Here is a 14,492-nt window from a genome sequence, read left to right as displayed (position 1 = left end):
ATTACAATACATAAACTCAAAGCTCAAAGAGTTGAATAATTTCACCCATACGAATATGCAAATGACAGAAATGTTTAGGCGAAAGAGCCCGGCTTGAATAGATACAATTTTTTTTCTTTCTGTCTGAAGACAACAATAGAACAAATAACAATGGCACAATTGAAAAAACAGCGGCACATAGAAAATAAACTCTGCTGTGAAGTGAGTGCACTGACAATTGCATTGTCTATCAGCCTGACCCTCATCTGTTGTTAACGTACATTTTTGAGGAGCTACAATGTAGCTAATGGTGATAGCTGCTACGAGAGTATAATCCTTAAATAATCATATCTTCTGTGAAATGCAAACATTGTGTGACATAAACTTTATTGATAACCCAAATACCATACATTAGCTTGTGAATGCTTCTGTGACACAAAATGTCAGAACCTTTGTATGTGCTGATTTAATATAAACATTTTTGATATGTATTATGGCTTGAAATTTTAGTAATGTTAGGGACGAGCTCTCATGTTTTCAGTCCTCTCTGTGATTAAGAAATGTGTGGAATAAGGGAACCTGTGAGCTAATGTTGTGTGTGCATACCTTCTCTCCGTTGGGGTTGCCCAAGACATAGCATCCCATTATGTGGATGAGGTTGGGTTCCGGGTTGATTTTACTCATGAAACGACTAAGCCTCCTCCAGAATCTGAACAAAGACAAAGGCAACAGTTACACATGGTCCAATTTCTTTTCCTCCAAATACAATGAATCTGATTGACAGTTTACATGAAAATAAATACACAAAAGAAAAAGAAAAACAATCCTCTCCTGTTTATCCACTACAGCAAACAATCAGAGAAAAACAGCCAGGATGAGCGTCAAGCACTAGTCATTTTTCAGTGGTTAGCTGCTGCGCTTTTTTCACTTAAGCAGCTGAGTCTCCCAGAGTTATGGAACAGAAGGTGAGCCTTGTGTTTATATCTCTGAAACAAGTAAATATCATCTATTCAAATATGCCCCCTCTGGGAGGGATGCATCACCCAGAAAAGTAGTAGATTGTGCTCATAAATGACAAACAAATGCAGAGAGGGCGTTGAATGGTCCCTGTTGAACATGATTTACGCTGGAGAGCATTCAGATGGAGTATTAATATTCTGAAAATAGAGTAAAGAGCATTTACATGAAAAATTTGCATCAGAATCTTTGATCATTTGAAGGCCTAAAATGAGCCAATTTATTTTGGCTGAGGTTTTTACAAGATTTTTTCTTTGATTGAGTCCTTGCTCTGATTATTAGTGGAATAAAAGGCTCAATAAAAATGCAGTGAGGGTATTTTAATGATAAAATATTTCTCTAATGCTAGTCTTTTCACAGCATACTCATGGCCAAGTTTACGTCAAATTTCGATGCTTTATAAGACATTAGAAATGTGATGCCATTCACAAATATTCATCAAACTGAGATGGACCCAGTGGTGCAGCAGTAACTTACTGGCTCATATCCTCCTCCTTTTCCACCTTAGCAAAGGTTGCCACTTTATTCTTCAGTAAATACAGGTGACCCGGGCCTCCCTGAGAAACACACACACGGATTAAACACATTAGTACTATCGCAACTGCTAATTTGCTTCTTCTTAATTGAGATCTTGAGAGCTTGGATCCCACAGGAGTGCAGTCTAGTTTACTCTGGGGAATCTATATGCAGCATTTGAATGAACACATAACCCCCTATATCCCAAATGAATCCTATGGTGTCAAGCTTTATGTCTCCCCGTTTCTCACCTGACAGAAAATGAGCATCCGCCAGAACTTGCTTCCTCTCCTGTAAGCTGTGAGCTTCTTCTCTATTTCCTCTGTGAGGGAATAAAAAGGGTTGGATTTGATGTGAGCAACTGGGACCGAGAACGGAAAGAGAAAGGAATATGAATACAGACAAGCAACAATGTGTGTAGAGAGAGAGGGAGAAATGTGAACAGTGAACACAAAGGACCTCTCGGGAGGGTGAGTTCAAGTACAGGTGCGGTAATAGACAACAGAGACACCAATGGTCGATGTTGTTTAATTTCGATAAAGAAGTATTTACCTTAGAGCACAGTAACACAGGTCAGTGACAGATCAAAATGAAAACCTGAATCAATAACCTCAATATGTGCAAACTTTTCTTTTAAGTCCTTTCAATAACTCTGTGCGAGCTTCATTCAGTTCGGTGTTCATTATTATCTTGGGGAAATTCAAGGGACCATTTATTGTAAGAGCTTCTGTTATGAGCAACAGAGGATCTTCTTCGGAATACAGAAATAAAAAACACAGTATTTAAAATCAAATTCAAGGACTTTTCAATGACTTTCCTGGCCCTATTTCCTCAAAGCAATTTGAGACCCTGAGAATTTAATAATAAAAACTATCAGGCATTACAGAAGCTCACAGACGAGTTCCTTAGTTCCACTAAGTACATTATGGCCTTGATGTTTCTCAAATTAACAAATGCTGAAGGATTTCAAGGATCTGTGGGATCTCTTGTTATTTAGCAGGACCTTCACCGGTACCAAAAAAGCCATAACTTAGATATTTTTATAGAGATTTGTTTGGGTACATTTCAGCCTGCAGCTATTTTTCTGACCTTTAACTCCCACAGAATGAGTCAGAGTTCACTCCTCAGGCAAACTGCTGCACAGTCCATCCTCCAGACTAAAGGTGATTGATTTACTTTCAGAGGAAGGGCGTGATGTCCTCCTTTAAACCTCTTTTTATAGATAGAATGTCATATAGATATATATGTATTTTTTAAATAGAACTTATGTTTGTATCTATTGTTTTATCTACATTAATTAGCTGGACTCTAGTGTTACATTTACTTGCCATAAAAACGTTAACAATTGTCACTTTCTTATAACACTGGTGAAAAAGATGGATACTAACAAACAGGATTATTTACTCACCCAAAATATCATCAAAAGTTGCATGTTCATGGTCCTAAGGAAAAATACATTTGCATAAAACATAGTCCTTCAACATTGAAAAATTATTTAATTTACATTGCAATCTATCATACACAACCTGTAAAGAAACAACATGTATGCATGGTACATGTCCATGTAGTGTAATGCGTCTGTCAGCAAACATGTCAATGTTGGACTCACATAGAGGATAGGGATGATGGATGGGTCATCCCTCCGGATTATGGTGGGAACGTACTCTGCCTTGGGGACCTTAGAAGAGATCAGCTATAGGTGAAGGAGAAAGAGGAGGGAGAGGAAATACGGATTTAGTAGGATGTGAGAGATGTAAAGAGGCGAGGGGGGGCGGGGTTCAGAGAAACGAGAGGAAAGTGGAAGATAAACTGTCATGCCTGCGAGGAATGTAGAGCTCTATATAATAATCACCGTGGTATGGCAGAGAATACCTTAGTTGCCTTTTAGATACTGCACCAACAATTTTAACCTCGATCTACTGTCAGTGTGTAGTTCTGAAGTAACCATTTCCTATTTTCACTTCCCTTTTTTTGCCTTGTTTACTTTGAATTCTAAAAAATCTATTCTGTTTTTTTCACCCCATAAATTACTAAATAACTCCATCAGGGCTACCTCAGCTTGGGCTCAGATGCAGGATGGGTTTGGGGAAATGTAAGATACAGTGTTTGAAGTACTTGATCTATACTCACTGGCTTGATTCAGACTTTTTAAAATGATTTCCTTTCTAAGTCTGACAACTTAATGAAAGTGTAATATAGGGGTGGTAACCTCTAGGCACCTTGCAATTCGGTTCAATTCTGATTCAGAGGGCTGCCACGCCATTATAAAATGATTATCAATGCATCTTGCTGCATCAAAAGTTGTGATTTATAGACATGATTTACTTTTTCTCACTAGTCACTACTTGCATCTAGGTGCTCCTACAACATAGCGCATTTGGAGTGATCCGTAATTAAAACTAAAGTGAGGATTGACTTCCATTATCTTTGCTCAAACTCAGCTATCATCACCAAAATTTGGAGAGGCAACCAAGATGGCGTTCATGTGACACATCTGTCATGACAGGCAAACACAAAATTCAGCTCAATTAGCGGCTGTCATTGGTAGAATATCACTATTACAGATTCTTAGTTCAAGAAAAAAACACCATCATTTTGGGATAACCGTAAACAACAAAAGATAGAAATCCAGTTTGTTACAAAATTCTCTCACAAATCTGTCCAGAAAAAAACATCTTCTCAAAAAAAAATCAATAAAGGATCTCGGACAAGAAAATAAACCCAACCTCTCCGACGCTATCACAGTTTCCTCCTGTACCAGTCAGTTAATTGTCTTCATGCACACTTCATAAGTGTCTAGAAGTCCAGCTGCAGGCTGCCGGTAAGCTAGCTGTGTCATCTTGGAATTGTTTTATTAACTTATCTCTCACCATGATTTTGGGAGGTACAAAGTCGTCTCCTTCGCAGGCCAGCCTCTCCATCTCTCTCTCCTCCTCCCAGTCTAAATTGTCATCAACGCCTCCTTCATCCAGGGTACCACAGGAAGCCTGCAGGTCTCCGCCTAGAAGAGAATATAACACCGGTGAGGAAAAAGACATCAGATAATAGGGTGTAGGCAGGAAGTGTTGAGTGGGAGGCAAGAAAGGTGACACAGAAAGAGAAACTCTGGGAGTGAAGGACAGACGTGTCCAGGAAGTGGAGAAAGGTGAATGCGGAGGAGAGGATGGGGGATGGAGTTGTTTGATAATGGTGGTGGCATATGAAAATGACAGATGGAACAGGAGAAAGAAGAGACAGCTGGCAGACGCTGAAAAAAGAATGATTGATAGTGAGTGTAGCAGCAGGAGAGCTAACAAGGAGGGCTATGAAAACTCAGACTGCTTTCTTAAGAAGGAAAGTTGTGCTTTTTTACATTTTATATTCTGTGATTGTTGCTAATGGTCTTAATAGCTACCAATGTGCAGTGAAGACTTAAACATGAAAAGTCAGCTGCTTGAGCTTGTTGTGTCTGTGGACAAAGTATATATTTTAGTGTTGTCTTGTCGGTATCTAGACGTAACCTGATATGCCAGATGATTTGTTACATAGAACCATCTGGAAAGTCTTCCTTGGGAACTGTTTAGAAAACGGCAGACACTTTCTAAAGACGCTTGGCAGGTAATTGGACGAACCATCTGTCTATCACAACCACTCAGATCAACAGTGGTAGAGTGCCACCACCAACAAGGCCAGTTGTTAAATCAAGGTCTTACTGAAACCAATTGAGAGAAAAGTGAAAACATCTTTTCCATCGAGAAAAGCCTTCAGTAGCATTCTGCGCTTTTCTTTCAATGAAATTTACACTCCAGTTCTGATATAACTGATATTATAGTGGCGTCTACGCTAACCTCTTATGGAGCTGCCATACTGCCAGAAAGCTGCCATTACCTCAAAGGATGCCTTGATTCCAGCCAGCGCGTCTCCATTACTTCACTATGACCTGCATGATAGTACTGACGGCTTAATAGTTTATTTTTCATTTGTTTTTTTCTTTGTTATTTTTGACTTTGTCTTGCTGTTTTTAGGTTGAAAATTGACCGGATGCTCCTTTGTCAATCGTGTGTCTGACCTTGCTCAATCTGCTCTGTCAAGCTTGACACGGCTTTAGTCTGCTTCCATCAAAAGTAGAGGAGGCACGAATTCTCCATATCCTGGGCCACTTCTGAAACATGCTGTGGCGCGCCTCGAGCATTCGCTAGAATGACTGCGATCAGCTCCGGTAGCCGTGCTTGAGACGGAGTGTGACGCAGAAGTGCCATGTGGAACCTGCAGTTTTGTTGATTTTGTGATGTTTATTTTGTATGTACCACTTTATGTCTGTACACTTAATTGACTGAGCTAATGAGAGGCTTAATTGTCAGTATTTCTGACATTTATTATAGATGAGTGTTGAAGCAGTTTTTTTCCTGCACTTGACACAATTGTTTTTGCTGACATTTTAATTCTTGTTAGGATAAGTGCTTTTGTTGTATTGCTGATAATTGCCTTTTCTGATTTGAATGCTGATGAATGTAATTGCCCTGCTCCGTTACTCTAGTTTAATCATAACTATTACTATTGCTATGTAAGTGTGTTCTTACAATATATATTTTATTGTCATGATCTACCTTATTAATGCATCTATATTTGCCTTTATTTTAACCATTTCAGACAACTAACTTTGCAAGTTTGTGTACCGGCAGACAAACAGGATCGTTGATGCAACAGTAGTTAAAGCACAGGTGTAATTAATTTCATTAGCGATGGCTGCCACAGTTCCTGAGTCTGCATGCTGTTTCCCCGGCATTGCTAATCATGACAATTAAATAGAAAGAACTATTAAAATTAAAATTCAAAATGCCTGCTGTCCTTCACAACATTATGATTAAAAGAGGCCTCGAAATACAGTCAAGTTATAGTTTGAAGACTTCTAACAAAGACATCTAATAAAAAAAGGTACCCAGCAGTTAAGAGCAGTTTGAAAAGGAGAATTGAAGCAGAAAAGAGAAAAAAAGAAGTAAATGACAAGAAAGATTGACAATTAATGTCACTCCCCTGGGGAACAATACTTTTCCCTCAGGAAAGAAGAAAAACAAGGCATCAACCACACCATTAGACCATCATCAAAAGTCAATTTATTTTTCATCACACAGAAACACTGAAGATGGAGGTGGAGAAAAAACATAAAAACAACAGATACTCCAACATCAACAGAGACAAACGGCACATGCAAACAGTGTGTTGATTCACGTATTCAAAGCCCTTTTAGAAACACTTAGACACACTTCACACACGCTTTCACATCCATACCAGCTCGACACACTCGGACTTAGACACACACTCCATTTTTGAAGACATACTCACAGAGAGAGAGCATCACAAAGTTGAAGAAAGACCCACGGTCATAGGGAGACAGATGGACAGGGTCAGAGTCAACAGCAGAGACAGTCAGTTTGTACGTGTGGTGTGTTTTATGTGCGAGTGTCCGGGGTTTTTCAGCGTGTTAGTTGTTTCTGAGCCATAAAACGGTGGTGACAAAATGTCACCTTCAACAGAGATGTCTGCGGTCTGGTTCTTATTCCGCATGTGTCTGTCTGTACAGGCTGCAGACCTGATAAATGACAGATACTTGATGGAAAGTGGCATTAACTTCCAAGTAACTTTCAATGATCACCATTTAAAACACTGGTATTAATGCCAGTTATATTAGGATGCTTTCCAGTTAGCCAGTCATGGAAGAAGTTAAATCGGGGATGTCATGATAGAAAAAAACAAGTACTCAGTCCTCTTAATATGCAAAAATGTATCCAAAAACCAAAAAATAAAGTACTACTCAAAAAATCATGCATAGTTGAGCTTTGTTGGCGGGTAAGGAAAGGAAGAAACTGTGCTGTACTTTGTACGCTTGTCAGGACCCTGTTTTTTGCTGATGCAGTTTTTGTTTTTCAACTTTATGAAAATACTTATTTAACTGGTTAACCTCTATTTAACGCTCCAGATTAGATGGCCTCATTCCAGCTGTACAGAAGTCAGCTCATATATCAAAGTGCTGATTACCAGACCCTTTTTATAGCTGACAAATACTAAGTGCTAAGCGGCTTTCAACTCCATATGAGCCACTTGTGTAAGCAAATTAATTGATGACGAAAGTACAGAGTGAGCACAAAGTAAATTCAAGCTATAATCAATCTGCCAGTCAAGATGTGAGGGCACAAAGGGCCGGATGGGTAATTTATGACTGCGCACATTGTTCAAAATATGTTCTCACTATTCGCTGCAGCATTTTGGGCAGATTGTAAACACTTGAGAACGAGTGGACACCTAACGACACTTTGATTAAGCTCTTTAAAGTGACATGTTTGTACCTGCCGGTGATTGGGATATTTAATTTACAGTTTTCTCTGGAGATTAAGTTTTACATAATTTAAAAGGTGAGGCCTTACAGGTCGAGGTCATGGTTTACTTACTTTTCAGTTTGTCAGTTAAGATGTGCATTCTAGGATTACAAACTGACAATTCAGTTCAACAATAAGGATTTGACTTTTGTTGTTATTTGATACGCACTAATAAATAAAACAATTCGTAAAACGCCAGTGAAAAAACATCAACGTTGAACCCTATAATTTAAAAAGCAAAAACCCTGCAGCTCGCTCACATTTACTGGTGAAATAGGATGTCCTTGTATGTCCTCAACACTCCCTGTATGCTTTTCATTCCCATGCAAATTTCTTGTACCATCTCAACGTTCACACACATTTTGCTACACACACACGGACATTAATGAACAAGCAAAGTGTGTAAATGTGGTTTGGTTACTTCAGAGTTAAAGCTTTTTTTCATCAGTTTTTAATTGCACAGTTTTTTGTCTACCCGCAGCAGTTTTAAAAAAGTTTGTGTGTCAGCGTCTCTGCGCGTGCGTGTGAGTGTGTAGTCTGTGTGAACTCACTGTCTTTGGGTTCATGAGGAGAGTCAGTCTTGACCGGGGTGGGGTCACTCCAGGAACGGCTGAAACTCTTCGATCTACGCTCAGCGAATGCTAGTGCAGGTGGGGAGAGAGAGTCACACTCACGCACTCACACACACTAACAAGCCCGCAAACTAGCCACTTCTTCTCCACACTCACCACCCAGAACACACAACTACAAAGGCAGATGCAGCTACAAGTTCACAGTTACATACAGTGCCATCCCTCCTCTGCACAAACAAATGCCTGCGTGTACAAACTGCCAAACAGACACACAGTATTCTAACAATCTTATATCTTCAACATCATAAAGGATCCTGCAGCTCATGTCTGTCCCTGTGATCATCACTATGGATTTCAAAGGACTGTTCTTGTTTCACAGATTTTCTGAGCTGCGACTCTTTGATAACATCAGCTCTGCTTTGAACAGTAATCACCGTGCTCTTAGAATATTTTTAGTCTACTTGAAAGTGTTTGACACAGTTAATCAACAGTGTCCCTCGAGCACCCATATTTTTTGGCCTCTGTGGGCTGATGAATACTCGCTAATGCTTCTCTGTTCATTTTGTCACAAGTACAAACTTATTCTTTTCAAGAACAAAAGTCTTTTCATTAGCTGAGGCAATTATGAGGTCAGCGTCATTTTCAATGTTTTTCTTCTCATTATCATGACCTTTTTTTGTGATTTACATTACAACATGTCTTCTTTAAACCTGGTAGTAATACTCCAAAATACAAATTTAGGTGCTTATTTTAGTTGAGATTTCTGTTCTAGACATGTATTGACATTGTATGCAATTTATTGCATTTTTAATTAGATTGCCCACTTTGCATGTTTAAATATAAAATATCAGAAAACTTGTAATAAAAGAACGAGTCTAAAATAGTCTTATTGTAAGAAATCAACAGGGGAAGTTTCAGGGCAGTATCTAGTAAGTTATATTTTTTATCCATATGACAATTTTCTGTCTAAAAATGCTGGAGATCTCCATTTCAGTAGCACTTACATAACATTTTCTGGTTTTATTCCTCTATATTCTGTATTTCTACACTCATAGCCAGGTATATGTAACATTTTATTCCTAAAACCATGAAGATCGCTTTTTTTATGGCTGTTGACAGTATATTAAGAAATGTAATCCTTGACTGTAATATATCAACAAAATGACACAAGTGTTCCGTTTTGTATTTTGTAAATTTATACAATTTAATGCATTTTTAATTCTATAATAATTTTCTAATTTGCATATCTAATCATACAATTTCAGAGAACTTGTAATACAAAAAATAATTGTCTTAATCCGAGTAATAAATAGCTGAAGTTTAAACTATTAGTAAAAACTGTCACCCTATTTACCTGTTGTATATCTCCTTAACAAGAGCTTAGATATTAACAGTCAGAACCCCTTAATAAGGGTCAATATCTCTTAATTGATATCGCTTTCATTAAATATAAATCATTCATTTTATTGGCTTAATCACCCAAAGCGATGCAGAGATGTGGGTCGGAATTGGCTCTAGCAGAACCATTTCCTCTTTACAGCAGGGAAAGTCTCAGGTGTGGAACAACTTTGACATTTCTGTCAGCAGCAACTGTGTCTACAGTACAAAAAATCTGCTAAAGTACAACATTTGTTCACAATGATTGGTGACAGATTTGGGTTTTAATTGGGTTCAGGCTTGTCTGTCAAAACAGTTTTCACAAATCACAAAATATTTGCTTCCACAAATATTAAACCGTTACAAAACTGACAACCGTAAGCCACATTTACACATTTCCATTCTGACCTTATGGTACTGGACCAGGGAGTAATTTCAGAAATTCAGAGCTCCAGGCTGCGACCGTTTAGTCGCTAGTTTGTGACCATTTTTGGAGGAAGTTCAACTAAATTTTTAAATTAGGAGCACCTGTGTGACTTGCAAATACGCCCTGTGAGTTTTTTGAAATCACCAGGAGCAACCTTTCTCCTGGAAACAGGCGACTGCCACAGCCATTAAGAAAATAAAAATCACAAAAGAAAACAAAACATTCCGCGAACAATCATCTAATCCATTACCTAAATACATACACAGTTAGTGGTGCTGAGCAAAGCGCTTTTACCCGCAAGAACTGATCTTGGAACGTAGATGATCTAGTTTAGCCATTTTCTTTTTGTTCACTTTTCAAGCTCAAAACACTTGACAAGCTGATTGATTACAGACTGGTCACATCACAAAATTAGAACTCTATTTTTTGTTTTCTGTCAGTGTCTTATAGACTTGCAATGACACTCACACAAACACAAACACACACACTTCCGTCATAAACAATCATCACATCGCTTTCTTGCCTTTTTAAAAAAAAACTAAAATCATTTAGTGGCTTTGTCTTTAAACTTTACACCCAACCAGTCAAACAAACTCCTAAACATTCAAAAGCAATGCAACAGGAAAAGATCACCAACAGCTTACACACTCAGACATACACACATGCACACACACATGCACAGACTCATATCGCTGGCGGATCAAACACACACCGATGCACATATAATCCTCAAGGAAATGCAACAAAGCGTTACAAAATCCCAGCAAAGCAGCAGCGTTTGGTGCCACACACACATGCACAGACACACCAGAAAACAGAGAAAAAAACACGGATGGTGGCGGGGTGAACAACATCACAGTCAATTTGAGCAAACATATCAACCACACACACATCTCTGACTCACTCTGTGCTTTAATCCTTCTGCTGCCCACCATCCGAAGATGCTTCCGGAAGTTCCTGTGGGTAGAGAAATCAAAGCAGAGGAGGAATAACAGAGGACAGAGAAAGAAGCAAAACGTAAAGAAGAAAGAAGTGGATAGGAAAGAGGGAGGGGTGGGCGGGAAATGGAGGCAAGGCAAGACAAAAAAAGGAGAGTTTAGTGTCAGGCTTCTATTTCTACGAAAAAGAGGTTAAAAAAGACATAATTAGAGGTAAATATGCACATTTCCTCGTCAGTGTGAGTGGAAAACACTTCCCCACACAGGATCGGTGTGGGTGTAATGTACCACATAGCCAAAGTACCTCTTTTCATCCTTTATAGTGTAGATTTATGAGACGCAGGAGATTCATTCATGTAACAACAGCCAAAAGGGAAACCCTTATTTAGGGTTTTGTAGGTTTGATGCATCAGAGGCAATGATGGTGAATCAGAGGGGGTTTATTCTGCCAAACTGATGCATAATGGTGTGTTTCTTGAATTTGTGACAGGCAGAGTAGAAGTTGCTTTGTTGGGGTTGTCTCTGTTGAACTGGATGTCATTTGGTTTCATGCCCAGAATTTATATTTGAGGCAAGAACCTGTCCAATACTGGAATTCTCAAAAAATAGTAACTAAGAGGTATGCTGAGCGAGATGTAGAGGCAGCTACATGCTACAAATACATTGAATTCCTGTAAATTTAAGGTTATGATCTAAAAAACCTATCAACTAATTTAAGTCTAATTTATCAAGTGCCAGCTTAGATGCCATTTCTGTTGCTGTGGTCAGCTGCTCCAACGATACATTATATATTAATAAATACTACATTAATTTCATTTTCATATAATACCACATTACATCCTGTTTATAAAGAGCAGATGGTGAACCACCACTCTGCATATCTCCTGCAATCCTGTTACTCCATATGTTTACTGTACATCATACCTCTTTTACATTAGCGTGGGTTTTGTTTTCGTTTTTTAGACTTCGGTATTTATTCCTTCTGATTAAAATGCAGGACATATTGCACTGCAAGTTTGATTTATGTGCTAATACCAGCTATACTCAACAGTACTTGACATGTACACAGTTTATTATTTTTCCCTCATAACTAATTTCACACTATGACTTTTAGACTGAATAACTTCCACAATCACATAGGCTACCTGAACGTGTCAGAGGGTGGGACTTATTAATTTTTCCATGCTTGTAAAGCATCAGACAAAGGACACTTTATTTGTCATTGTAGTCATACAATGAAATTTTGCGTGGTAGCTCCACCAGCAGCAATAGAGAACAAGATGAGAAAGATAAACAAAACTGTTTTTTTAGAAGAACTTGGATGCACTAAGCAGACTTTTAGCATCTTCATTATTCAAATGCAGTTACAATGAATCTAGGGTACTGTATCTCATTGAGGCTAATCATGGGCTAATGATGCTGTAAAATGAAAAATATTTTTGTCGGTCGACATCTTTATTCATCAGGAGACTCACAGGTGCAGAACTGTGGTGTCAGCTTGATAGGACAAGATTGTAAATGCTACTGTATAGATCTGCTTCATGGGGCCCAAAATGGCCTTTAAAAAATCACTAACCAATCAAATAATGTGCCTGGGGGACGTTTGGAGATCATCTTGTCCTGGGCACAGGCAAGACTATTGGTGGCCCTGTATAATAATACATATGTATTCCTGGAACGTACTGGCAAATATGTATAAAGTTAAAAATAAACATGTTTATATATACGATATTGACCTATCGCAGATATATTGGTGTTGGCAAATATGTTGACTGATCTGCAGTCGGTGATTTGTGAGGTCCAATTAGAAAAATTTCCTCAAGAAAAGATCCAGAACATCATAATTTCTAACATGCGGCACGATTCAGATTCAATGCCATATAAGATATATTATTTAATGTGCCCCTAGGTTGGATTTGCGTGAGTATGTTTGCTCAGAAAAGCTCTGTGCTTTGTCCAGTAGTGGCTCTTCACCTAGCTGCTTTTAGTAATCGCCACAGTCTTGAATAAAAGCCATACTGATCTTCAACTGGCTTTGGAAGAATAAACATAGAAGAGTCCATTCCTAATTAAAGGCTTTGTTTACACTGTCTTTTCTCCTCTCATCTGTATGCATATCTGTTTGACTCGAATCACATCACTTAACATAATACACAGATACGTGATTATGCATGCGATTGGTCTTTGAGTTTCCTGGGCCATTGATGCCGTAAAGGCTAGAAAAGCTGCACCGCTTCAAATAGAAACGCTCTGCCAAAATGTAGTAATTCTCAATAGTTCATCAATAATAGGTCCAGAAAGTAATGGTGTCTGGGTCCGGACCTGGAGAGCGGTCTGCCTATTAGTGATATTTGGGGATGGAGAGGGATTTCAGGTTAACAAAGGGGGCACATTTTTGTCATTTTGCCAACAAGGGGGATAGTGTCCCCCATGGAATCCACCACATATATCCTACGATATGAAAACTTCTTTTTAGAGATTACAATTCAGAAAAAGACACAGAAAAAAGTGTGTATATTGGCCAATTTATTTATCAGAATTTCCTCCTCCCTAATATCAGTAAAGGCAATGACAGAATATGTCAAACTATCATAGAAAATGCTTTGGGATACATGATTGACGAGCTTGGCTACAAACATGTTGTAGTTTCTCTTTTGTTTTCCATTTGCAGGGTCTTGCTCCTTTTTATCAAGAGTTTTCATGTCTCCTTGCAACATTAAAGCGCTCTGTACATCTTTGTAGTCTACAGGTAATTTGCATTACCATGTTCCACTTGAAATCTATTTAGTGTCTTAAATAACAACAAAGCACGAGTGTTTGTATAGTTTTTCTGTGCGACTTCCTGCCTGATGCTGACATGATGTTCTATGCAAGAGCCCCAGATAAACATCCTTTTATCTCTCTGCCTCCCTCCCATGTCGCATCCACACACAGTTTCAGCACACCAAGCAACCACCAGTCAACACACATGATTAATGATCTCGGCATGTGGTTTCAGAGCGCGCCTGTGTTTGTGTGTGTGGGTCTATGTTGATCTAGCGGTGAAGAAGCACATAAAAATAGAAGCAACATAAAAGGAGTAGAAAAAGAAGTCTTTTAAACTCTTTGTCCTCAGTTTACCTCTGGAGAAAATGTCATCACCAGTTAACAAACACCACTGAGGCAGAGTGATTTTATATTTTGGGCTCCATAAATAAAACTGACGGTTAAATTGCAACATAAAACAGTAAATTTCACTGCAATTTTCATGAGCAGCACTAATTGTATCATGCCAAAAAAGAATAATCATTTAGAATAATGATAAATTGATCTT

General features: G+C 38.5%; 1 protein-coding gene across 1 annotated transcript in view; it reads right to left on the bottom strand.

Annotated features, from left to right (window-relative positions):
- The window catches only part of nsmfa (NMDA receptor synaptonuclear signaling and neuronal migration factor a), a 50,119-nt gene that overhangs the window by 9,387 nt on the left and 26,240 nt on the right, over positions 1–14,492 (bottom strand). The window contains exons 6-13 of the mRNA XM_084383673.1: positions 11,146–11,198; positions 8,417–8,506; positions 4,383–4,513; positions 3,122–3,205; positions 2,921–2,954; positions 1,764–1,834; positions 1,474–1,553; positions 586–688 (exon numbers count right to left, since the gene is read on the bottom strand). Of these exons, the coding sequence (XP_084239799.1) occupies positions 586–688; positions 1,474–1,553; positions 1,764–1,834; positions 2,921–2,954; positions 3,122–3,205; positions 4,383–4,513; positions 8,417–8,506; positions 11,146–11,198 (646 nt within the window). The remainder of the gene's footprint in view (positions 1–585; positions 689–1,473; positions 1,554–1,763; positions 1,835–2,920; positions 2,955–3,121; positions 3,206–4,382; positions 4,514–8,416; positions 8,507–11,145; positions 11,199–14,492) is intronic.

The sequence above is a fragment of the Pagrus pagrus genome (assembly GCF_965226575.1).
Source record: "Pagrus pagrus genome assembly, chromosome: 19".
Lineage (NCBI taxonomy): Eukaryota > Metazoa > Chordata > Actinopteri > Spariformes > Sparidae > Pagrus > Pagrus pagrus.
Note: the sequence above shows the minus strand (reverse complement) of the source record. Positions and strands in the feature narration are given on the sequence as shown.